Source organism: Thunnus maccoyii, chromosome 16 (assembly GCF_910596095.1).
Source record: "Thunnus maccoyii chromosome 16, fThuMac1.1, whole genome shotgun sequence".
Taxonomy (NCBI): domain Eukaryota; kingdom Metazoa; phylum Chordata; class Actinopteri; order Scombriformes; family Scombridae; genus Thunnus; species Thunnus maccoyii.
In genome coordinates, this window is record NC_056548.1 from 3,479,604 (window position 1) to 3,505,589 (window position 25,986).

At 40.3% G+C, this 25,986-nt stretch overlaps 1 protein-coding gene across 1 annotated transcript in view; it reads left to right on the forward strand.

The window, feature by feature from the left end:
* syne2b (spectrin repeat containing, nuclear envelope 2b) overlaps positions 1-25,986 on the forward strand; it is a 170,572-nt gene that overhangs the window by 69,712 nt on the left and 74,874 nt on the right. The window contains exons 63-83 of the mRNA XM_042388688.1: positions 6-247; positions 540-2,601; positions 3,493-3,827; positions 3,942-4,086; positions 4,179-4,379; positions 4,490-4,749; positions 5,574-5,733; positions 8,615-8,770; positions 9,330-9,470; positions 10,900-11,076; positions 11,793-11,930; positions 12,632-12,817; positions 12,966-13,079; positions 13,258-13,410; positions 13,510-13,626; positions 14,168-14,305; positions 15,702-15,746; positions 16,725-16,802; positions 18,046-18,141; positions 20,748-21,185; positions 22,635-22,958. Coding sequence (XP_042244622.1) covers positions 6-247; positions 540-2,601; positions 3,493-3,827; positions 3,942-4,086; positions 4,179-4,379; positions 4,490-4,749; positions 5,574-5,733; positions 8,615-8,770; positions 9,330-9,470; positions 10,900-11,076; positions 11,793-11,930; positions 12,632-12,817; positions 12,966-13,079; positions 13,258-13,410; positions 13,510-13,626; positions 14,168-14,305; positions 15,702-15,746; positions 16,725-16,802; positions 18,046-18,141; positions 20,748-21,185; positions 22,635-22,958 — 5,706 coding nt within the window. The remainder of the gene's footprint in view (positions 1-5; positions 248-539; positions 2,602-3,492; positions 3,828-3,941; positions 4,087-4,178; positions 4,380-4,489; positions 4,750-5,573; positions 5,734-8,614; positions 8,771-9,329; positions 9,471-10,899; positions 11,077-11,792; positions 11,931-12,631; positions 12,818-12,965; positions 13,080-13,257; positions 13,411-13,509; positions 13,627-14,167; positions 14,306-15,701; positions 15,747-16,724; positions 16,803-18,045; positions 18,142-20,747; positions 21,186-22,634; positions 22,959-25,986) is intronic.

Below are 25,986 nucleotides of genomic sequence, written 5' to 3' on the forward strand. Positions count from 1 at the left end.
TACAGGAGTGTCAGAAGAATGCACAGGCCCAGGTGTTGTTGCTCTCACAGCTGAGAGGAGCTGAGGCTGAAAACACAGATGCTCTGGAGTATATGGAGGACCGGTGGAGCACTGCTGCCCAGGATGCAGTTGCCGTCATCCAGAGTAAAGAAACCCAGCTGCAACTGGTGACCGATTACTGCAAACACACCCAAGCAGCCAAGGACACGCTGGAGAGACTGACGGCAGAACTGGATGCTGTGAAAATGTGAGTTGTTGTCTAATGGTTTCCATTTATTTTCTAAACTGATGGTTGTGGTTGAAGAGATTATGTAAAATACAATACAATTTTTAACCTTTAATCTCTTTAATCTAGAAATTGTGCATTCTCTGTAATGTTCTGATTGAAGAAATTAGCAGTGTGTTCTTGGCAATATAAATAAAAATCAAGTGCATCTTGGTACACACTCAGCCTCATTATACCTAATGTCTTGTATAATCTGTTGCCAAAGCCTAAATGCCAAACACATGGTTTATAGACTCTACTGTTTTTCTTTCAGGTCCCCAGCAGAGAGCAGCTCCAAGGAGACAGAGCGACTGTGTTCCTTACAGAAAAGTATGGAGGAGAACCGGATGGTGCTCGGGGAGTTGCTCATGACCTATACCGAGTTGTGCCCCCACCTCAGCTGGTCTGAGCGAGCAACTGCAAAGATTGAGCAGAAGAGCCTACAGGAGGGGTGGAGCGGCCTGGAAAGAGCTGTGGAGAAGTCATTGCATTGCACAAATGTTCACTCTGACGAGACCAGCAGCCTTCTGTTGGCGATGTCACATCTGCAGGAACACCTGAAAACAATCGACAAAGACTTTGAAGGCAAGTCTGTTCCTCAGTGGAATTGCAAGAAGGCCCGGCAGCTGATGGTGGCAAATGCGGAGGTTAAAGGTGCGCAGCGAACATATCTCCATTTGCAGCAGCTGTCAGAGGCGCTACTCCTCAGCTCACAGTGGAAGAAGGAAACAAAGGAGATACAACAGGAGCTCCAGAGGGTCAAAGACCAACTTTGCCACACAGAGGAACTAGTTTCCACCCAAACTGACAACAGCAGTAATCCCATCATGGAGAAAATTATCATGGTGACGAAGGATGGCCTTGCCTGGGCTAAGCAGACAGAGAGTGACATTGAGGGCAGGAGGAAGAGGGTGGCTCTTCTACCTGAGGAGGTTCACCAACAGCTCAGGGATCTGAAGAAGCTGCAGTCTGAGGTCATAGTCAAAGAGGGTCAGTTGGAGTCACTGGTGGAGGAGGTAACAGAGCTCCTTCCACAGCTGGATCAGGCTGAGGAGGTGCCTATGGTGCGCTCCTCTCTGGAATCCCTGGAAGAACTCTCAAAGTCCACCACTGAGAAGCTGGCCACGGCAATGAGAGAGATGGAATCAGGCCTGCAGACCAGAGAAAAGCTGTCAGAGCAGATTGCTGATCTAGACTCCTGGGTTGTGGCTCACCTGCACAGAGAGGCCTCTAGGAGTGCAGAAGGGGAGCTCAGGAGCCCCGCTGAACTTGATCGCAGAGCTCGTCAGATCCAAGAGACACTGGTTGAGGCTGAGAAGCAGGCCGCTGTCTGTGAGGCTCTTTTAATCAAGAGTAAAGACATTGCCTCAGAGCTCAGCATCACAGAGAACTGCCAGCTTTATGACAAGCTTACCAACCTCCAGAAGAACATCAGAGCCATTAGCAGCTATGAGGAGGCCAACAAAAAGGAGCTGGATGAACTCATCCAGGCTGTAGATTCAAGCAAGAAAGACCTAATCACAGTCGAAAAAAGCCTGATGGAGATGTTAGTAAAGCTGAGCGAACACAGGTTCCCAATCACAAAAGAGTCCCTGCAAGCTTTGGAACCTTTCAAACACACGATTTTGGAACATAAGGCCCAAGTTGACCTTCTGAAACCCTGGATTCCTCAGGAAAAGACACGGGAACTGCACTCACTCATTTCTGAAATTCACAGCAAAATGGTTACCTTGCAAATGAAGGCCAGAGATCACGAGATGTACCTGAACACGAGGCAGTGTGTGGAGGACCTCAGGGAGAGTGTTCAGGAGCAGGTCCATCAGAGCAACGACAACAGCAGGGAGGTGGAGGAGAAGTACAAGATCTGTCAGACGCTCCTTGTTCAGTTTCCTCTGATCAAAGGTCTATGTGAGGAGGCTGGCTCCAAACTCCAGGCGATCTCCGCTGACCTCTACCCCTCACAGCTGCACACAGAGCAACAGAGACTTAAACAAAATGAGGGGAAGCTTAACACCTGTGAGATGACGGTCTACAACAACCTCAGCTTCATCGAGTGGAGTCTACTGAAAGAACTGAACCTTAACACAGAAACAAAAGTCACTCAGGCCTCCCTCAGGGCGACCCAGCAGGAGCTCAAGACACTTCCTGTGATGGAGCCAAAAGAAACAGCGATTAATAAGGAATACAAGAGAATCATGTCTTTGAAGAAAACTGTCGAGTCAATAATGAGAGCATGGGAGCTTTTAGAGCAAAAGAAAGGACACAAACAAGGAAGTGGATCCCAGGATCTGATGGACTTGAAGAATGCAGTGCTACATGAATGTGACTGCCAAATGGCAAGTTTTTGTTGTTTTTTGGTATTGATAATTAGGCTTTAAGAAGTTTGGCCAATCACAGAGAACCATTAAAAGTTAATTTACTATATTATTATATGTCTAACAACACTTATATCCTAGTATATAATACATGAGTATGATATGTAGACTGCTTTAAGTTCAACTCCAAGACATCTCCAAGGACAAGTCCACTAAAGTTTGTGTAAGGATGTGGTTCAACACAAAGTCAACAAGCCAGATCACACTCAGTCCTTTTCAAAACTTAATGCAGAAAAACTCCTGATTCAGAAATAGTGAAAAGAGTTTCCTAAAAGAAAATTCTGCATTGTGTTTGTTTATTTTAGCTTATGTCGGTAGGTGCAAGGCTATTAAAAACATCACCAAAAAGAAAAGAGTAACATCTGTACACTAAACCACAATTTTTATTCAAATAGACAACATTTCAATCCAAGTCAGATCTTCATCAGGTCAAACTGTTATGTTGAAATTTTTTTTACAATTAGGGTCATATTTTCATACTAATTGGCCATCAACGTCTACCATCAGTGATGAAATTTCAGACTTAATTAGCTGAAATCTGAGCATGCGGTAACATCATCAACAAGTTTTACCACACAATGACTATATACTTTACTCAGTAATCACTACAGTAAGCCATTACCCAAACTGTCAAATCTTGAACCTGCCACAATTACTGTAATTGTATGTTCACAAAATATTTCAAAACAATTTAACAATTATTTTTGTGCTAATATTTACTTTTAATTCCCAGATAAGTTTAGATAAAACGTTGAAAATGTGTCTAAAAAATGGACTGCAAAACTAAGATGATGTAAGTGGTTCAGCCCTGATATGATAACAAGTTAACAAGTGCTGTTAATTACATTTCAGGAGAACATCTCCCAGGCTGGGGAGTCTTTGAGGAGCTACACCTGTGCTGTTAAACAAGCAGTACAGTTCCTGAGGGACACCGAGGTCTTTCTGCTGCCGCCGCAGGGCCCAGCCGGACTCTGCTCTGAAAGGCTGGAGGAGACCCGGCAGGTCTTGGCTTTACTGGACCAGCACTTCCAGACTCATGTGGACCTTCTCCAGAGCAAGGCTCCCCTGCATCCTTACTTATCCACCCAAGAAGTAGAGCGTCTCAAAGAGAATATTCTGAGCCAGCTCCTGGTGAGGATGTCCACGCTCAAGGCAAAGGTCCACGTGCAACTGGAGTTTTTCAGCAGGTATTAATCTCAAAGATGAAAGTCTGATCCCTCAACCTCACATGAAAGTATTCTAGGTGTCAGTGGGTACATACATCATCTTGTACATTAACAGATCAAATTTGCGTCTTTCAGGTGTGCAGAACATTACCAAAAATACAGTAAAAGCAAAGAAGACATCAGCCAGAGTGTGAAGAGCGCAGAGCAGAGCCTCTCACAGTTAATCTCTCAAAAGGTCACCTGTCTCGCTGACTGCACCGACCAACACGAGAAGCTCAGAGTACGTATCAGACTGCTTCTCTACAAGGTTGACAACTGAGAAAAGTCTCTCATCACTCAATTTGTCGTGACCCTCTTGGCTCTCTGGTACAGGCTCTGTGTGAGGACGTGGAGTCTTTGCAGAAGCGTCTGGAAGAGCTGATGGAGTGGTGCCCGCAGCAGAGCTGTCGTGGAGGCAGGGAGATCGCCGCCGCCGCTGCGTGGAAACGAGTATCAAGTCTACGTCGCTGCACACAGGAGCTGACAACTTGTAGCAAACAGAGGATTGCAGAATGGAGCGATATCACCAACAGTGTAAGTACAAGTTTCTTGATTTCTCAAGTAAATGCATAAATATCTCAGCGACTGGTTAAAGAATATTCTGTGATAATATGCTAAGACCATCCTGCGGTCCCTCCTCTCAGGTGGAGAAGGCCTCTGCCGTCCTGCAGCAGGTGGAGGCGGAGCTTCCCGTTGACTCAGGGGCGAAGGCCTCCACTGAGGAGCTTCATGACCTGCTGCTGTCCTGGGAACAGTACCAGGACAGACTGGACTGCGAACATCGCGCTTTGTCCGCACTGGAACTCCGCATCGCCAGGCTGCTGGGCGTCCCCGCCCACCTGGAGCAGGCCCCTCCCACTCCAGTCTGTCAGCAGCTACAAGCGATGCAGGGCAGGTACAGCAGGTGAGATGCTGTTTAAACCTGAAGTTCATAACTTAATTTGCATCATCTATCACTGTTGATGAAGACTTCTGGAGAAGATCTATGAGAGTCAAGTTTGATATTCTTTTATTGGTTAACTTACATTAGTATGGCATCATTAACTAACAGTTTATGTGAATAGTTGCATTGGAAAATAGATGATGGATAATATACATGTACAATTTAAGTTTCCCTAGAAAATCCCATCGTATTGATAAAGTTCATCGTTTGGTCACAAAGAAACATCCAACTTAAAACACACAAGATAAAAAGCAGTTTATAAAACCATATTGCATATTGTCATCTATCTCTGCTCCTGTAAAGTCTTTATTGAGAAAATTAGGCACAAAAACTCATTTACCCATAAATCCTGTCACCTGCTATGCCTGACTAAGCAATCAGGGGAAAGTGGGTCAGACGTAGACCGCAGTACCTCTGAAGTTGTGCAGTGTTTAAATTTGATTACACTGATGGTTCTTAAACTCTGGTCTTTGAGTTTAATTTTGATGTTGTTCTTAATGAAGACTTTCACTGTCATGGATTTAGGGTAAGAGACTGCAAAGCTGTGTGTCTGTTGATGTTGTTGTTGTTTAAAGGCTGGTTTAAAGTGAAATTTATCTTTACCCTGTGGGATTGAAAAAGTGACTTGTACACTAGACCGCTTTGACATTGCATAACAACAGTTAGATTTTATGTAACAAGTGATGCTCTCCTGACTGAAACAAAGGATGTAGTGTAGATACATTGAACATATTAGATTATATATATATAAATTGCTGGATGTATGTGTTTGTGTGTTTCCAAAGTGTGAAGAAGAGGAGCAAGGAGGGTTTGGAGACAGCCAAACTGGAGCTGGAGGAGAGGGAAAAGTTCGGGAAGGAGCTGCACGGCGTCCAGGTTTGGCTGGAGGCTGCCGACAGCCTTCTGTCAGAGATGGAGCAGAGCAGCAGCACGCAGGAGCTACAGGTGGGACGATTCTTCCTTTAAGCTCAGGACATCTGCAAGTCCTGACAAGTCCTAAAAAAGCATCAAATTTAGTTTCCTCAGAAAAGACTTTAGTTAGTTATGAGATGTAATTCTATCTGATTGCGGACTGCCAGGAGACGTTATACACCTACAGACATGTTTGAGGACAAACAAATACTGCTTGGGAATTGTGTCCATTCTCAGTGTTTGTGCATTGGAGACTTCAAGTTTCCACATCACACTTGTGTGAGTTGCATACTGGACCTGGATCGACTCCCAAACTAGTTGTGATGTCACAAATCATGCTTGACATGTTAGATTGAGCTCAGAGAAGAGAACAACTAAAGAGAATAAGAAGAAAAATTTGACTGGAGGGTGACTTCAAGTATTTATCATTAAGCAAGTAAAACACCAGGATAGGGGTGTGCCCAAATACAAATATATTATTCAGCAAAGCACAAATAGTGGGGTTTTTTTTACGAATATTTATTTCGTACAAATATTTCAAAAATTATTTGTTTTCAGGAAGAAAAATAAACCATGTCAAATACCAGAGCGCATGTCGGTTACATCGCTATCTCAGTGTCTCTCCTCTGCTCCGCTGTGACGTCTATCAGCAGGTCTCAGCGAGGGGAGTCACATCCACCTGCTACATGACGCATATTTCCTAATTTGGACATCAGTCCCCGAGTTGGGAGTGTTGCCCAGAGATAAAGCTGAGCTACTGACACACACTTCATGAACACTTATTGTAGCACTTTAATTTTCTAAAATTAATAATAAAAACAAAAACAGGATTTTTAAACCTTTTTCCACTTTTATTCGAATACAAATACAAATAATTTTGCTGCCTCAACAAATACAGATACAAATACAAATACTGGGCTCTCTGCACATCCCTACGTCAGGACCCTCTGAGGGACCTCAGGGGGTCTTCAGATCCCACTAAACAACACATCACAGTGGGTTTAGAGTTTTGAGTGTCTCTTTCCCTCCCGGCCGTTGGAGTGTAAGTAACTGGTTTCTAATGAGACCAGTTGAATTGTCTGAACTGAAAACACAAAGGAACGTTTGTACTCAACATCATACAGTAGCTCATTGCTATTTTTAACATTGTAGGAAACTCACTGGTCTTCAAATCTGGAGAGCAAAGACACACTGAAAGTAATGTTAAGATTATGACAACTAATATTAAAAAACTGGCGAAAATCTGATTTAAAAAGTCAAACAATGACATCCTCTCAGATCTGCCGTTAAAAGCTTTTCTTAAACGTTCTGAATGAATGTAGAGATAGAGAGCGGCTGTTGACTGAGACAGTTTGCTGTAAATATGAAACGTCTGAATCTAACCGTCGGCCTGGCCTCGGTCCCAGAGGCTGTTTGGTGTTCACTTCTATCATCCCACCAAACAGAAGAATCACTCTGCCCTTTGTCCCGAAACCTGAGCACAGGCCAACATCTCCCCATCCACACACACAAACACACACACACACACACATTTCCCTTCCCCTGCAGAGGGTCTGTATTGCTGAAAGACCCGAACAACCCCCTCACTGCCCCCTCCTCCATCATCCCCACCCCTCCTCTTGTACCAGACACCTTTTGTTCCCTGTTGTAAGTGGATCTTCCAGGTGGCCTCTGTGGCCAAGTCACTTCATAGACACACACACGATTGTACTACATTGTAAACCTGTGAGGACACTTATTGACATAATGCATTCCTCAGCCCCTAAAACCTAAAACTAAGTCTGAACATTCAAATAGCTCTTGAGGGTTAAAGGCCGGACAGAATGTCCTCACTTTCCAAAAATCAAGATCGAAGATTTCTTTATTGTTATTTCTCTTTCAGAATAAACGATTTAAACGAACTTAACTGCTAAAAATATAGCATATTTATTAAGTAAGTTTCAGAAACATAAAATAAATGAATTATATAAATACACACAAGTACATCAAAGTATAAAAGCAGCAAAGGTAAATGTAGACTTTCTAAAAACATCCTGTCCTTTGAAAAATGTACATTTTCTTCTTTCAAAAATGACTTTTTCTTCCTAAAATATCTTCACTATCCAAAAACGTACTTAAAAAAAAGTCCTCACTCTCCATAAATGTCTTCTCATCTTAAATATACTCAGTTTTATAAAAGTTTCTTCACTAGAAAGGTCTAAAAATGCAAATCGGTCGTCACTAAGATAGACATACAAGAACACACACACACACTCACACACTTCTGCACTCAGCATGTCCCTCTCTCCAAAAAAGAAAACCATCTCCCCCCGTCCCCTCTCTTCCTCCCCTCCTTTGTATCACACACACACACACACACACACACACACACACACACACACACACACACACACAAACATGCTCCGTTTCTCAGTGATAACAAGATTCACCTCCCTCTGTAGCAGAGCATCGGGACACTCAGGTAGCCTCCCCCCGTGTTATGTCTTACATTTCTTAACATTTTTTTTACAAATGTTCTTTTTTTTACTTTTGTGTTTGAAAAGTAGAATCTCGTTGAGGTGAAAAAGTTCACTCTTAACTCTTGTGGGAATGAAGGACTTGGAGAGGAAGGCTGTGTTTGATGAAAGAAGCAAAGGAGAGAGCGAACAAAGCAGCTTCGAGCAGTTTGTTCAGTGAGAGATGTAGATGAGATCGATGTCTGTGTGATTTTATTTCAGATTTCTGTTTGAAAAATTACAACCTTTCTGACAAAAATGTTAAAAAAGTTAAAAATCTGCTTGCAAGAATTTCTTTGAAAGAAGCAAATTTAAGTTTATGTTGAGAAATTACTGATATGTGGTATTTTCCTTCATCAGACTTGACTTCTCTGCGTCTCTTCTATTTACACAGTTCTTCTCTCTCTCTGTGGTTTCAGGAGGTTCATAGCCAGCTGTGCATCCAGAAGGCTTTGCTGCAGCGCATCATGGAGAACCTGAGGATGAAATATTCTGACATGTACACGCTGGTCCCCGTCGAGATCGAAGGCCAAATGCAGGAGATCACACAGGCGCTGGAGCAAGTAGAAGTAAAGGTACACAGTGTTTTGGTTTTACCGTGGCTAGTATTAGGTTAAAGGATCATTCCTCCTGTTCATACTGGATATTAAAAGATCCTTCAAATATGCTTTCAATGTAAGTGATGGAGGCCAAAATCCACAGTGAAGCTTATATTCAGCTTCAGCAGTCTGAGTTAGTCATATCAAGTGGATATCTGACACATTTACAGTCTTTTTAGCATCAAATTCCCTCTTTGTGTTTCCTCGGACAGTGTTTCCCTGTTGAGCTGCAGGTGGAAGTATAGTAACAAAAAGAGGGACTTTGGCACTAAAAAGACTGTAACGTTGAACGATATGCAATATGCAATATATTTTTGCACAGGAGGAGGACTGTGGATTTTGTCCTCCATCACTTACATTGTAAGGTCATTATGAAGGGATCTTCTAACGGTCAGTCTGAACAGGAGGATATTTTTAGATTTAAAAAGGGGATTAGATTAGTTATCCAATTTTGGCTGTGATGCTCAACACCTAAACCTGGAAACCTATCTTCTTCTGTAATTATTGATGTTTTTGTACATGGTTGGTCCATCAGGTGACAGAGGCGGTGGAGAGGAGCGGTCCCGTCCACAGGCTCGGCGCCAAGCTGTCCGAGATCCAGGCCGGCCTGAAGTCAGTGCAGAATAGACTGGACCATATAAGTCCCACTGTGGCTGAAGCAAAGTTCACTCAGAAGGTGAGAAGTGACGACGACTTAAATCTGTCTTCTAACAGAAAAATGTCTAATCATATATGAATGTCAAGTAGCTTATGATGGATAGAGCCAAACTTTTTGCTTTTAGGACAGCTTGAGTCTTCCTTGTAAGTCTTTAAAAGCATTTAGCAGGATAGCAAACTTTTCTCCAAGCTGCAAAGCCTCTGTTTCTTTGAGGAGTGGAGCATTAAAGGTACACTATGCAGGATTTTCCTAAAAAAACAATGCATAGACTACAAAAATAATCATCACTTTTGACCCACTAGAAGTGTTTGGCGGTGTATGTATCTACAGAGACTCTGCCCTCTGCCTGTATTTCCTTATTTTCTTATTATTCTGCTGTGTTCGAGAAGCCTCTGGGCGTCAACCTTTAGGCAGCGGGTGTGTAGCTCGCAGCCATTAACAGTGCGCAGGGTGTGAGGTCGGGACTGGTAGCGTAGCGACCAGGTTACATGGCTGTCTCCGTGTCTCTCCTCTGCTCCGCTCTGCTCTGTGTCTCTGTGTCATGGATGTATAAAGAGCAGCAGGTCTGTGTGTGTCTGTTTGACCGAGTTACACACACGCAGAGCGGAGAGGCCACAGCGGACAGGATGGAGCTCTGCATTCACATGAAATACAGCAACGCAGCACCGTCCTGCAGGGTTGTGCATGTTTGCTTTAGAACGTAGCCACCATGAAACGATCAGAAAATAAAGTTTTATTTATCAGATTCACTTTGGCTTTGTTCTCGCCGGCGCTGCTCGCTCTCTTCATTCACTCTCTAGCTCGCTCGACCACTCTCTCTCTCAGCTCACTCCTTTCAAACACCAACCAACAAATCCTGCATATTATACGTTTAAGTATTCAGCTTTCTATACGGATGAAGTGATTTTTGTATCGAGTCACTGGGACTGGGGAGGCCATGGAAAACATTTGACTCCATTCTGGTATTTTTACAAATCCAATTTAGAAAATCTAATTTGTTTTGTGGTGCTTTGATGTCTTGTCAAGACCACAAGCAAATAGGAACATCAATAGGGCACATTGTCTTCACCAGAGCACACCTGGTCCTATTCATCAGACTAAAATTCATACTACCATGATACCACTGTTACTTTCTGCTAATGCGGTTTGTCTGTGTTTGAGATTTGTAAGGTTGTGATTGTTGTTTGGCGTCTGTGGACTGCAGTAAAGCTTAAAACATGGAAAGAAAATAGAACTGTTGATGGTCAATGCTGTTTAAAAGCTTAAATTTACTCCTAAGTGATATGTTAAAGCAGCTATAATCAATATTTTTATAATAAAAATGTATGAAATGATGAGTGTTGTGTTCACTACGTGTTTCTGCTGAAAACTAGTGGACAAAAAAATCAGTTAATGCAGGTTTAATTCATGTTAATTGCTCCTCACGCTCGCTGGTATCTGTGTACAGCGTGTGTGGGACGAGCTGGACAAGTGGCACTCGAGTCTGGCGTCGCTGGAGGTGGACATGCAGGACCTGGAGAAGCCAGAGGACACGATGATCCTCACAGAGAGACTGGTGGAGGTGCAGCAGCTCCACTCTCAGCTGGCCAAGCAGGCGGAGCAGAGGACGACCTTCCTCAGCAAGGTCAGAGAAACTTCAGTAACAACCTTTCCCTTCTTCTTCTGTCGTATGGCTGTCAGTGTTTAGTGTTAACTTCCCAAATCCGTCCTCATGAGTGCTGAGTTGTAATTTTGAGCTGTTGTGACTCCAGATTTGTTTGGTAATAACTAGTTTTATTTGTTGCTGTTGTAATTTTGAAATCACACAGCTTAATTAATGTTTATACTGTTTGTTTGATCGTCACTGCTGAACATCTGATGTTGTGCGTCACTCTCGCCTGCTCAACAACACTTATTAGCAGAGTTTCCCGCAGAGCCTTTTAGGAAACACACATGACCTTCACCTCAGTAGTTACATCTATGAACAACAAAAAAATCTTTCCCACTTGTTCAGCAAGCAGCACTTTGTTGTGTCAATCATGTGAACTGATTTCTAATTTCTGACAGTTTTTCCTCATAATTCACTGTGTGATGAGTAGTCTATCCCCCTTATACACTATAATGTAGTTGCGAGCAGCTAAAAGAACATTTTTATCTGTTTTATTATGTATTTGTCAACAATTATAACTTCTATGTCCTTATAGTTGCTTACAATATTATAGTGAGTTATAAACAATTTGAAATACTACTCATAAATGCTAAATAGAGGAGGTTAAAGTGTTACCCATAAAACATTTGAATAGCTTTTATGCAACATGTGTTTAGGTTTATATTAAATGTTGTTTTGTTGTTTCTGGTCAGATCCATACTTGGCTTCAGGAGCATCAGGAGATGATCAAAAGCTCTAAAAGCTGGATGACTGAAGCTCAGTCGTGGCTCGCTGCTCCCTGCACCTACACCACGGCTAAATGTCTGAGCAGCCACGTGCACGCTCTGAAGGTCGGTACTCTGACTCTCTGAACTGCACTTTATACAGTGTTTTACTCTTCCATTATATACTGGTCAACCTTTTCAACCAAGTAAATGTGATAAATGTTAAGGTATATCATGTTTTAGACTTAAATGCTTCTTTATGGATCAGATTTTTGTAATAATAATGTAATTGTCGCATTAATATCTTGATTTGTTTTGAAGTGATGAGGCAATAATATAATAAAAATCCAATACTTAGGCTTTGACAGCATTTCAGACATTACGTTACAAGTAAATTATACCCAACAGTAGACAACATATATTTAAAATGTATTCAACATTTACATGTGCAACAATATAATTTACATAATCAATCAGATGGGCCTTTTAATCAGGTATTGTTCTAAAAATTACAATACACTAACCAGTAATTGAGAAAGATCTCTGCACACCTGGATATGCGACAGGTGTGTCAGAGGAAGGTGCAACTTGAAAACAATGAGAAGAACTCCTGCACGCTGTCTCGCTTACTGCTGGAATATTGATGAAATCACAACGTTTCTATCTAAAGATCTCTGCACACCTGCTAGAATAAATATTCCAGCTGTAAGCCAAACTGTGTGCAAGAGTTTTTCTCATTGTTTTCACAATAAAATTCCCAAAAATGAAGCTACCTACCGTGTCGTCCATGTTTTTGCTGATGGATCTTATTTGTCTTATGTTGTCAGATGGTGTTGGATGACTCGGCACAGATCCGAACCACCCTGCAGGGTTTCAGGTCAGTCCTGAAGGAAATGTCAGAAGTCTGTGATGTCACGGCTCTCGAGGAACAGCTGATGGAAGCTGATCACCAAGTGGCCGCTGTTCAAGACAACTTCATAGCTCCTCTGTCTCAACTAGAGCACGCTGCTGATGTGAGTCTTATTCTTTTTACATTTTCTTTCTCAAGTGCAGTTTTTCTCTCTTTATGGTGTCTGTTAATCTGTTCTTATGCCTCTGCTCATATACCTCACTGTTTTTTTATAAATAACCAAATATATTGATTGATTTCTTGTTTTCTAGGAGGTTGAAGCCATCGAGAGTGAAGTCAGGAGGATGGAGAATGACGTTGCCCAGATCAAGACTTTATTATCTTCTCCAGAGACTTTCCCCAGCCCCAGAGAGGAGAGCCTCAAGGTGAGACATGGCAAAAGATCCTGTGATTGTCTGTACAGGAAAACTGATCAAGTGATTGTAGATGTAGGAAGTATGCTTTAGAACAAAAAAGGCATGTTTCTAAACTGACCAACAGTTCCAGTTTGGTTAGTTTGGTCACTAAAAATACAAAAGAATGGTTTTATTTTGTTGTTCACAGGTGGTTGAGGAGAGGATCCAGTCCATGAGGACGACCATCGCTGAGATCCAGAGATGTAAACCAGGACTTTGTCTTCCAGAGAAAGCTGAAGAGACTCTGACCGTCTTTACTGTAGTAGATCAGCTCCAGAATCTGCTGCTGGAACTGGAGAAGGTCAGTCAGTCGATCAACCAATCAATCAATTAATTAATTGGTGAGACGGGTAATTGAACTAGAAGTGGCCAACACCTGTTTTCTGTTTGACTCTTGTAGAAAGTCCCGGCTTTGTTTATCCAGCAGCCTCCGACCCCGATCCAAGCCAAAGCTCCGTCAGTCCAGCAAAAGGAATCTCAGCCTCAACTCCAAAAATCCACTTCAGTGGAGGCCGAGGTGAGTCTGGTGCTTTTGACTGATCTGAAAGTGGTTTAGAAGATATGTGTTTCAGTGAAATATTCAGTAAATATTTCAGGAAATATCTAAAAGTTTTCTTTTGATTTGGGATAAATGTTTTTACTTTAACTTGTAAATGAAAGCAGCGGTCAAGTGGCGCCTATTTGTATTAAAATAACATGACTTTTATTAAAGGTTACAAATGCCAAGTCTTATTTTTAAACCATAAATCGTATCCTGTTTCCTGCCAAACATTGGCCATTTACAACCACAAAGAAATTAATGTAGAATAAAAACAAAACAAAATACAAGACAAATACAGACAGATAATGGATATTAAATCTTATATTTTGTCATATTAATATGAAAAAGTTGAACAAATGTTAACCTTTTATATTACTAGACTTATCCAAAGTTCTGCAATGACTGTGAAGTAGTCGGAAAAGTATGTTAAGTGACTTTAAATCCAAGAATATGAACAGCCACAAAGTCATCATGTGTGATAAGTAGGAATAATCTACACTTTTTTTCCATCTGTCAGAGGGAAGACACAGAGCAGGGCCAAATCAGAATCGTCCATGTTGAAGAGGACGTACTGAAAAGATCCGGAGCCCAGCTGCTGACTGTGGAGCAGAGCTCACCTGAACAGAGGCTGTCACGGACACCTGACAGTGTTCAGGTAAGGAAGCCGGGGATCAATCCGTTTGTCCCTGCTTGCTGAAGCTCTTGTTTGTGGAAACCTACAACAATAAAAACTGCATCTTAACGTGCAAACAGTGGAACGAAACCTTCAGTGGTGTGTGATGTGTGAAATGAGCTTCACTAGATAGAAAAAAACTTACACCCAAAGGTAGCTGTGAAAAATGTATAGTTTGATCTTTTGTTAGTCCAGAGTACTCACATGCATGCTCTTTTATGTGTTATTAAAAAAAATATTTGTTCCCTTTGTTCCCTGCATGCGTAATACCACTAATTTTTCTATCGGAAATGTTTTTTTGGGTATGTGTTCAGCACATACTGTTAAAAGAGCTGATGTTTGAGTTATTGCTGTGAACTCATTAGCAGTGAGATAAACCTCTGCAACTGGATTCAAGAGAAAAGCTTTGTGTAAACCTGCTAAACTTTTACTTTATTTTCAAGTGGAGATTCCAGAGTATGTCAGGTTAAATTTAGGGGGAAATTGTATAAAATTTTATAAAAGATATGTAGGATAAAGGTACGGCCATCAACTATAAGCATGGTTTCCTGAGTTTTGATATGACATTTAGCGGAGACATCGTAGGTTAAATTATGTGTGTTAACATTAAACTATCATGGTATACAAGTGTCAGAGTTGATGAGAAAAAAGCAAAAATGTTAAAGGGGACATAATATGCACATTTCCAGGCATATATTTTTATTCTGGGGCTCTATTGGAATATCTTTTCATGATTTGCAGTTCAAAAAACACCTTATTTATCTCATACTGGTCCTTTATGCAGCCCCTCAGTTCAGCCTCTGTCTGAAACAAACCGTTTTAGCTCCTGTCTCTTTAAGTAAACCCCCCAAAAAAACCATGAAACAAACTATAGAGGTAGGACTTCACTACTTTTTCTCATTCTTTGCTCGACAACAAGCTAACGTCAGCTTGTTGTCAAGGTAGGAAAAAACGTTGCAAACGAAGCTTTAAGATCACATTGAAGCCCCGGATTTTGACTTGCAGGGAGAATTTCTACATATGTTTGCCTCAAGTTTTGGAGCTTTGAAAATGTTTAACATCCAACATCATTACAGTGTATAAACAAGAGAAAATCTGAAGAAGCATAATATGTCTCCTTTAAGAAATCCATTAAAAGAAATCTGCCCCAAAACTTTACTTGTTTCTTGACCTATGGCCTAATCTTTGTCTAAATGTCATTGGACGAAGAGAGACTATGTTTTTTTTATTATTTTTTTAAAGCTGCTTTGAGTGCAAAAAGTAAATAATGACACTCAAGCAGCAGCAGCAGCAGCAGCAGCCGCAGCAATGACCAGGCTTGCAGCTCGGTGTGCCAGATGTACTTTTACTACACTCCGACCGTGTTTCGTGTCAGCAGCAGCGGGAGTATCAGCTCCAGGCTGAAGAAGCCGGTGAGAAAAACGTGAGTGAGGAGCAGAAAAAGGAAGAAGGTGGGGGTGGTGTTCTCTGGTGGCTCTGGGATGCTTTCCTGGGTGTTTCTCCGGAGGTAAAAAAAAAAAAAGATGGAGAGCTGCTGTGGAAAAACCTTTCATCCATTTTTCATCCATTTTTCTTTCTCTGTCCTTAAACATTTTTTTGGTCACCTGTTTTTCACCTCGGGGTTTCCTGTGACCCAAGGTTAGCTTCTTAAAATGCAGGCCAGAGGGATTCTATAACGAGTTAAAGAACAAATTATAGGAGTTAATTAATTTTTTCTTAGACTGATAATACACCTGAGACAACATGACTAATCCCATCATCCTAAATCCCAACAATCTAGTTCCAATTAAATCATTTCTAACAGCTGTATGACTAAAACCTTCTTTGACCTGGGTCACTCTGCTCTCCACGTCACCGCTGGCACTGAGTTCATTCGCCTCCCTCACCTCTACTGCCATCTTTTTTTTATCAGAAAGCTTTTATGAATGTTTGATATGTTGTTTTGACAGTGTGTAACTTCATTTTATTCCCCTCTGTTTTTCTTTTAATTGTCATTTGTTTGTTTTTTTCCTTTCCATTAAGCACTTTGTAGCTTTGTTAAGAAAGGTGCTATATAAATAAAGTTTATTATTATTATTATTATTATTATTATTATCTCCCTCATCATGCTCATCATATCAGCTGCTTGCTGCTTCTTCAAACCCATTTTCTGATCCTATAATACATCTCTTCACTCTGCATTTTCTGATTCACCTCCAACCTCAACTGTCTGTATACTTTTCTTCCTCTAGAGGGCAGAATCGAACAGTGTTTGCATGTTGTGTGACAGCATATAGACAGTTAAATCATTAAAGCTTACCAACAGCATTTGGTCAGTTAGTTCACTATTGATTATCCTTGTTAACATTTTGGTTTTGTTGCTTGTATGGAGTGTTTTAATATTTGTTGTTGTCGGTGTCAGGAACCTGTGGTTAATATCCCAGAAGAGACTGAAGCTGCCACTGGACAGACTGAAAGCCAGTCTGGAGAAGACAGAAAGGTAACTTAACTTTCAAACACTGTCAAAGATTGTAATCGGCATTACTGGAGTTATTTAAATCATTAGTTCTCAACCTTTTTAATTGGAAAAAGTCTGGTGATATTCTGTATTTTCTTATTGTCAACAAAAGTCATGGAACTTCTAACAAGTATGGTGTGTAGGGCTGCAACTAACGATTATTACGTTATCATTAATCTGCAGATTATTTTCTTGATTAATCCATCGGTGCATAAAATGTTGAAACAGTCCAAACACTAATGATTTTTAATTAACTGTTAGATATGACAAAGAAAAGCAGCAAATCCTCTCATTTAAGAAGCTTAAAACAGAGAATATTTGGCATTTTTGCTTGAAAAATTACGAAATCAATTATTCATTTATCAACATAGTTGCCCATTAATTTTCTGTCTATCAACAAATCGATTAATTGACTATTTGTTGCAACTCGAATCATGTGTGTATCCAAAGCCTGATGAATCTTATTCCTCTGTGCCCCATCATTGTCCAAAAACTATTAAAAACACATCAATGACCCATGAACACACACACACTGTAGTTTATCTGGACTCCTGCTGCCAGAAATACTCACTAGAGCACCAAAGGTGTATTAATCCGCCACTGAAAATAGTCCCCAACAAATGCACTATTTACTACTATTTCAGTAAAGTTTGCAAAAAAAACAACAACTACACAGCTCTTTTGGGAAATTGTTTAGTCTTTCTTAGAAATGAAGGTATATATTCATCAACATCATAATATATCAACAAATATATCATATATCAACATCATAAATGGTTGGTTTTTGTCTTTTCATGGGATTAGTTGACAATAACAACAATATAGAATATCGCCAGCCTTATCTTTTCATTAATCTCCAGTATAGTTTTTCGGTGGATATTTGTTTCTTATCAGTTACTTTTCAGTATTTGAGATAGAGTTTGTGCCACATGCCTATGTTGTACTCGCTGTGTAGTGTGTAAGTGTAAAATTACTTTATATTTACATTTACATTATTGATGTCAGCTTCCATATTCTTGGCGAATCCTTTACTAAGTATTGAAAACTGTTAATAAGAACCACTGGATTTGTAGGTTGTATAAGATGACATAACCAAAAGATGTCCGTAACATGATGTAATATAATTCCTTAACAGAGTGTGTCAGTAACTGTGTGACCCCTTAGCTTTGATTAATGTATTTAACTGACTGACTTGACTGATCTTCTAACCCTGCTCATGTTTCAGGATGTTGATGTCTCTGACACCACAGAAGCAAGTTCATCTGAAGCTAATTCAAAAACCCCGGGCACAGTCAGAACTCAGACCCTGCCTCAGAGCATGGTAAACACTTCCTCGACCGTATACGTCACCAAATACGACCCTGCGTCCCAGCAGAAATGTGTAGTCTCCTAGATCTAGAACCTGTATGAGTAGAACTTCTCACCTCTTATGAATCTAAGCCTGAGACTTCTGTGCAGAAAACCCTCCTAGAAGCAAGCCTAGATTCCACTGTTTCTTCTAGAACCAAAACACCAATGTCCTCCCCAACTTTTTCTAGATCTCCCGACATCTTCTAGATCTAATCATAAATGGAGTGTGTTTTCTAGAATCAAACTTAGATTTCAAGATCTTCCAGAGCAAGGTTTGAAATCCTACCTCCTCCACCAAAGCGTTGGAACTCCCAAAGTCTTGTAGACCAGATCTAAAGCTTCATTCTTATTTTTACTTTTTCAAGAATTATGTTTTAAGGTTTCAGCAAAACTTCAGAACTCCTAACTCCTTCTATAACCAACCCTAGAAGATTTTCTTCTACAGTGTATTCTAGATCTCCCAATATCTTCTAGATCAAAAGGCAGGACTCCCAATGTCTCCCAGACTCAAGCCTAGATTTCAAGGCTTGCTCTAGAAGCCTCTAGAAAAGGGCCTGGCACTCCTACCTCTTCCAGAGCATCTTAACTCCCAAATTCCTCTAGTCCAAAGTCTAGAGCTTCTACATCTACATCCAGACCTTGAGCAGATTGTAGAGCTCTATGTTTTTTTTCTACAACCAACCTCAGAACTCTTAATTTCTTCTAGAGTCAAACCTAGAGCGCCAGTTTCTTGTTAAACCTATATTAGGGCTCCTGTTTTCTTTTAGATTCAATCTGAGAGCTTTAGAGAGTGTCTTTTACAATAAAGCCTAAATTTCAAGGATTCCTTGAAGAACAAGCCATGGAGCACATCTAGCCCCATCTTCCAGCACAAAGCCAACAACCAAGTCTAGAGCTCTGTACTTCAGTTTTCATCAGCTGTAGAGCTCTTGACATTTTTTAGAACCAAATCCAGAAAACTCTTCTACAACCTGTACTAGAATTTTCCCAATATCCTCCAGATTACAATTCCTAGCATGTTCTAGCGTAGAGTTCATAACGCAATCTAGAGTTCTACAATTTATACTTTTTGTAGGACATTGTAATTCCTCTAGTCTATAACCCCTACGCCTACACCCGGATCTAGAGCTCCATATTTCTTCTCCAGGTAGCAGTAGAGCCACTGACCTAATAACATCACCTTCTTCTAGATCCTACCAAAGAGCATGCATCCTAAATTGAAAGGCTTCCTCTAGAGTCTTCTAGAACAAACCCTGGAACTCACTCTTTACTTTTTACTACATCCAATGCTTCTCTAAAACCAAACTTCTTCTTGAACACTCACCTTTTTAGAACCGAGTCTAGAACAACTGATGTATTCAAGCGCCAAGCCTAGACCTCTTCTAGAGTTCTTCTAGAACTTTTTCTCTTTCAACCGTCAGTGCATTTACATGGCAAGAATTCCATATATTGGTTTCAGTGTTATTTTAATAAAAATAGAGGATATGATTAAGTAATTAAAATAAGTTAATGTGTGCCAAAGATCTACTTTTTCTACTTGTATGTTTACATGAAGGATCTGTCTAGTCAGTTATATGTGTAGATGTGGCTCATGGCTGTGAAAGATGATACAGTGCATTATTTGAAACTAAGTGAGGAGTGTTGGACAGGGTGACGGTTACTATTTTCACCAAAAACTGAAAACAGACTGGTGGTATTTAGCATGTGTGGTGGATGGTTTTTTAACAGTCTGACATATGTTTTTGCATGGACCTTTACTTCTGATGTTTTTATAAAAGGCAGTCTTTAATTCTGTGCAATTTTAAGTCTACTAATAGACAGATTTTGTGAACTATGTTTTATAATGTATCATATAGGGAATGGAGATTAAAAGTAGATAATCTTTTTGATTGTTGACTTTTCATTTACTACCTGAGGTTTTATGCCAACAAACGCAGAGCTTATGTTAAAATAAACCATTGTTTGCTTTGCTTATATGAATCTGCTATTTGTATTTCCACAAGCTGAACATGATAATAAACTGAAGTATGTTGTTTACAGAGATTGAATGATAATTGCCCAGTCGCTGCCTGGCAGCAGGAGAGTATGGAGAAAGATTCCTGCTTGTTATGAACCAGCATATTCACTCTACAATACAGCTTTTATACTCAAGAAAATTACCTTTTAAGATGATTGTTGGCCATGAAAATGCACTGGTTTGACATTATTACTGATTAACACATTGCTGTTAACAGGTGAAAACCACATAACTCCAAATTTTCCACATTATTTGATAGAAAGATTGGTTCAAATAGTGTGACTCAAACTTTGTAGCCCTTTCAAAGGCTCATTTATGATTTCAGCTATATGTTGATATCAATTTAGAAATAAAAGTAATTACACCTGAACTGTTGGCCTTTTTTTTTTTTTTTTGGAGATTTCACCTGAAAGCAGTAGTATTGAGACGTCTTACATTACATGGCATGTACATTGTTCCACTTTTGTCTTTCCATTCTGTCTACATATCCAAACAAGAGTACAAATACAAATAAACTCACAACAGTGATCTACTCCTCCGTCTCTCTTTTTCTGTGTCAGGAGCTCATGAGGGGACAGAGAGGGCTTGCATGGAGGGGGGATGACAGCCAGCCAGAGGGGCTGAAGACACACCCAGCATATACACACTGCACACAGGCTGAGGACTCATTCACACCTGTCCAAAACACACTCACGAAGGACTCATGTACACATAGCGAGGAAATCAAGGATCTCACAGCTGTAAGATCAGAAAGTGGTGAGGTAGACAGCGGTATGTGGTCAGTGGAGACATTTCAGAGCCTGGGTCAGCCATGTTCTCCTGAATCTGTAGAGTTAAAACCCTCTACGATCCCTCTAGAAACAGCATCAACCATCACACTTTCACACGCAACATCAGCAGAGCAAGCAGAGGCCTCAGAGCCTATAACTGCCCCCGCCTCCACATTCAGACCCCAGCATCAGGACGACACTGAGGGCCTGCGACCCGCAGACGCCCCGGTAAGCAAAAGATAAATAAAATAAAATGACACTCACTGCTCTGGTTCCAGCATGATACACAAACAAGAGCACCGTCCTCCTGCTAACTCTCTAACCGTGGAGGACTGTATGCACACAAATAACTCTCTGATGGATTGAGTTGACAAAACTGTCTCTCAGTCAGATGATAATTATGGTTAATTTGTTGACTGATTTTAGCAAAACACCAATTTTTCTGGCACTTGGCATTTTTGAAGTGCAAGTTGTTTTGAGTTTACTCACTCTGAACCCTTTATTTGTTTGATTAGCATTTACCTTTTGTGCATTTTTATAACATGTTTTTACATTACATTCATTATGAGCTTGGGAGGTGTCACAAGGGGGGAAAGTTATTTCTCTAAATGAGCAATTTGTGGCCTTAAATTACTGATTATTGCACTTCACATACTTGTTTAGTTGCATAAATTTAGTAATTTGTATTCTTAATCTCATCCCATTTGTCTTTGTCACCTCACACACTCACTATGTACTGTACATTTAATTTAAATCCACAGATATACTTCAAACGTAGCCACTAAACACCATGTTTTGTTATCTTTGACGTTCCTTGTTGAATTAGTTTTGCTGCCCTCCAGAACAGAAGCGAGGGGCAAATTATTTTCAGAGCATAATCTAGTATTTCAAACGCACAAATCATGCATTTGAGGGAACAATTTGAGTAATTTGAAAGTATAAGATACATAAATCAGTTTACTAGAGCATACAATAAGTGTACTGACTGCACAAATTAATCATTTTAGGGAACTTTTTATGTGACATATTCTCCTTTATGAAATACCGGGCTCTTAGATTTTTACTGACACCAAATCCTGTTGAATGGTCGAGTTGAGTGATTAATCCTGACATTCAAACTGGGTTTGTTGACTCTTGGTGTTCACCTCCTGTTAATGCATTGTAAGCTGTGTTTTGGACCTGCAACATGCTCATAATTCAGTCTTTAGAGGAAGCAGGGGAAACAGAACCAAACTCTTAACATGAAGCTCTGATAGTATTGACTATTTGGATGATTGACAGCTACAAGCTACACTAAGAGCTCCAGGAGGAAGTAGGAAAGGGTTTGCTGTGCTGTGTTTACTGCTTACTCAGCTCACCCGGCCCTCCGTCTGGGCTCCACCCCTGTAGCCTGAGGCCTCTTTCTTTTTCAGTCTCTATGTCATTCTCTCTCGTGCTCTCTGTGATAATGAGTCGCTGTCACTGGAGCCCTGCCACCGCTCCAGGAAGTAGTTTCTGCCACAGGTGGGTGGAGCAGACAGGGAAAGAAAAGAGCAAAGAGAGAGAGAGTGAGTGCAAGGGGAGAAAGAGAAAGAGAGATAAGTGAGCAGGGAGTGGAAAGACAGTGTGAGAAGTTACAGGTTTTAAGTCTTTGTTTAATTCTTTTATCAACATTAGAGCTACAACCTGCTCAGGTAGACTCAACTGAAAGCTCCAGTTTGCTCAGGACACAGTTCAGCTCTCACCCTCCCTTCCCCTTTCCTCTCTTTGCCTGCGATCCTGGAGCAGCAGAGAGGCTCAGTCAGGTGTCTTGTGTCCGTGTCCCAGACCCCGGAGGAGCCTCGGCCGGACGGGTCCCATCCCGGGCCCCGCCGCCCCGGAGAAGGTGTCCTCCATGTGTGTCTGGAGAGGGTCAGCCAGCTGGAGCTGTGGCTGCAGAAAGCCCAGGGGAGCCTGGTAGCCGGCGGGGCTGCCGGTTCAACCATGCAGGACAGCGTGGAGCAGCAACTCCTCACCTGCCAGGTAGGATCCGCCCACCAGGACACTCCCAGTAAAAACTGAGCTGGTGGATTGTTTTTACATGTCTGGGTTACATGTAACTGGTGTTTAAATGACAACCTTTCAATAACAAGTGGATCCTAACTACATGTTTAGGTATTCTCATTGAAATGCTATTTAAGAATTTCAAATTTAAATGTAAATAAACAAATTTAGACGAGTTTTCTAGGTTTCCATGATTAGAGATGTCATTCTCATAAGAACAGGTGTGTGCTTTGAAACATAAACTATTAATTAATAATTAATATTTTCTATATTTGCTCATGTAAACCTGTAGTATCAGACAGATCTTTCTAGTCACACATTCACACAAAAAATAACAATAAAAATAGAAAATACGAGACATAAGCCTGAGAAAACAGAAAGGATTTAAGTTTTCTTTTAAACGTGGAAACAGCAGTGATTGATCTCAGGTCATCTGGTAGTTTGATTCAGAGAGCAGGACCAAAGTAACTCACAGCTCCCTCTGAAGACCTGGATCTTATCCTGGGTACAGTTAGACCACAACTACCAGGTGACCTGAGGGATCTAGTTGAACTGTAGTCAGTGAGCAGGTCAGGAATATACTGAGAAGCCAAAAACCTTTAAGTGATTTTTAGACTATTTTAGCAGAATTTTGAAGTTCATTCTGTGCTGTACTGGGAGCCAGTGAAGAGATTAAAGAACTGGTGTAATATGTTTGTATTTCCGTGTTTGTGGAAGAGGTCTAGCTGCTGTATTCTGAATGAGCTGCGGCCTCCAGCATAGAGAGCATTACAGTAGTCCAGTCTGCTAGAGATGATGCATGGACCAGTTTTTCAGAATCTGCTTGAGATATGAACCCTTTGACTTTGGATTTATTCTTTACGTAATAGAAAGCTGTCCCAGTTATGCACCAACATGACTTTCAAAGTAAAACTCTGCTCACCTGCTCACTATATTGTAGAGACAGTGAATCTAAATGTGAATATATTTTCTGTCTCTGTTTTGTTTTCTCTTTTCTCTCTCTCACTCCGTCTCTCTCTGATGAGATGAGCTCATTTGATCGGCCATTACTGAAGCTCTCCCCAACTCCACCTGCTGACTTTATATTCCTCCCACTAATATTGTATTCAGTCTCTCCTCCACATTGCGCCTGGCTGAGCCCAGAGTGTCCTTCTGCTTATCAGGAAAAATGCAAAAATGTATTGGACTCACCCACACATGCTCCAGTAATTAAATTTTGGATCTGCACTTACGCCCCATTCCAGGGAAATTGTTTTAAGAACTAAGAAGAAGTTAAACCAGCTTCTCAGATCTGTGTGCATCAGTTAGTTAAATATAGTAACATTAATAGGTCACTGCTCACGTCATGTGACGCTACAAACATTTTAAGTTGCACAATTTAGTTTCAAGAGCAAAATATGATTCATGAATTATTTCCTAATTCTTGCAACATCAGCTCACCACACATTTCAGGCCTTTTCTTCCAGAGATGCAAAGTTAAGAAACTACATGCTGAGGAGTAATTTGGCACCTCAGAGGTTTAAATTTTCCTCCCACACTGGTTTGTTTCAGTCTAACATATGATGTAAGAATTATGATACATGAGGCTCTGGTGCAGGGAGAAATATTAAAGACATATTTGCATGTCTGTGAACGCTGTGCTTGTGTGAACTGTGACACAAACAGACCGTCTGTCTGTGTTCTCCAGCAGCTGAACGTCGCAGCTCTGACTCATAGTGTAGGTTAATGATCTGTTTGTTTTTACTATCTCAGTGATGATAACATGATAATGCGGACAGTGTCACCATTTACTGCTGTAAACACAACTGTCATATTAAATTTGATGTGTGTGTGTGTTTTATGGCTCGGTGCCAACAGCTTCACGGTTAAAAGATCCTTTAGAACAAAGTCCCTTAAACTTTCACTGCTGCTGCTGCTTCGTGGATTAAACTTCAACTAAGTTTTTGGTGCCAAAGAGAACCATCTTTAAATTAAAGTGACCATAAAATGGAAATGTATAATGTTAAAGAGAAGTGGATTTGTAAATGGAATATGGTCTGGCACACACACATCAAAAAAATGGAATAAAAAAAAAATGCGACAGTAAAAATTGCAATTTTGCAATTTCATTTTAAAATGCTGTCATTAATTCATCATTTCAAGGAAGGAAATTATTAATAGAATTTTTGATTGGCAATTTGTGTCATCTTTTTGTAATTTTTTTGATTATTAACACATAATTTAAACACAAATTCAAAGAAAAAGTCTATGATTATTCATTCCAAGGGTATTCTATAAACTATACATTCAATACTCATCATATAAACTCTGAGCTATAACCAGTATTGCTTTTTGTAGTTGACATTTGATGATATTCACCTGACAACAGCAACATGCAGAAGTGGAATTAATGAATAACGCATCTATATAAAATGCTAAATAACTGTAATTATTCAGATTTATCCACAGTTTACATGATTTTAGTCAAACATGTCTTTTTTTATTTTTAGCTTTTTTTAAAAAAAATTACAGTCTGAATAATAACTCACATTGTAAAATTTAACAACATTAACAAAGTTTAACACAAGTTATGAAGCCAGCATTGTACTGCATCCCAAAAATATTTTCAGAATATCTTTAAAATAGTTTTAAAATATACAATATCTAGATGTAAGATATTATTGTCATTCCTGGACATAAACTGTTGGATGATATTATTGTTCCTTCCTTGTTCTCAGGTCAGAGCGTCCCCAGATGAGTCTCAGTGACCAGAATTCATTAACAGTTCATATTTTATAACCTCTGCTTGTAAATGAAAGACTGTCCAATCAAAATCAAGGAAAATGAAAGAATAACTCTGTCAATCTTTAACCCAAAGCCCTCTAGTTCAAACATCAAATAGTTTTATTACCTATTTAACTACTGCTGTCTGACTCTTTTTTAAATGTACTGATGCTCCATATAATAATATTTAGGGCCTGAGCCCCAAAGTGGCGAAGACCCTCTTGTATCTGTTCTGTTTCTTTCT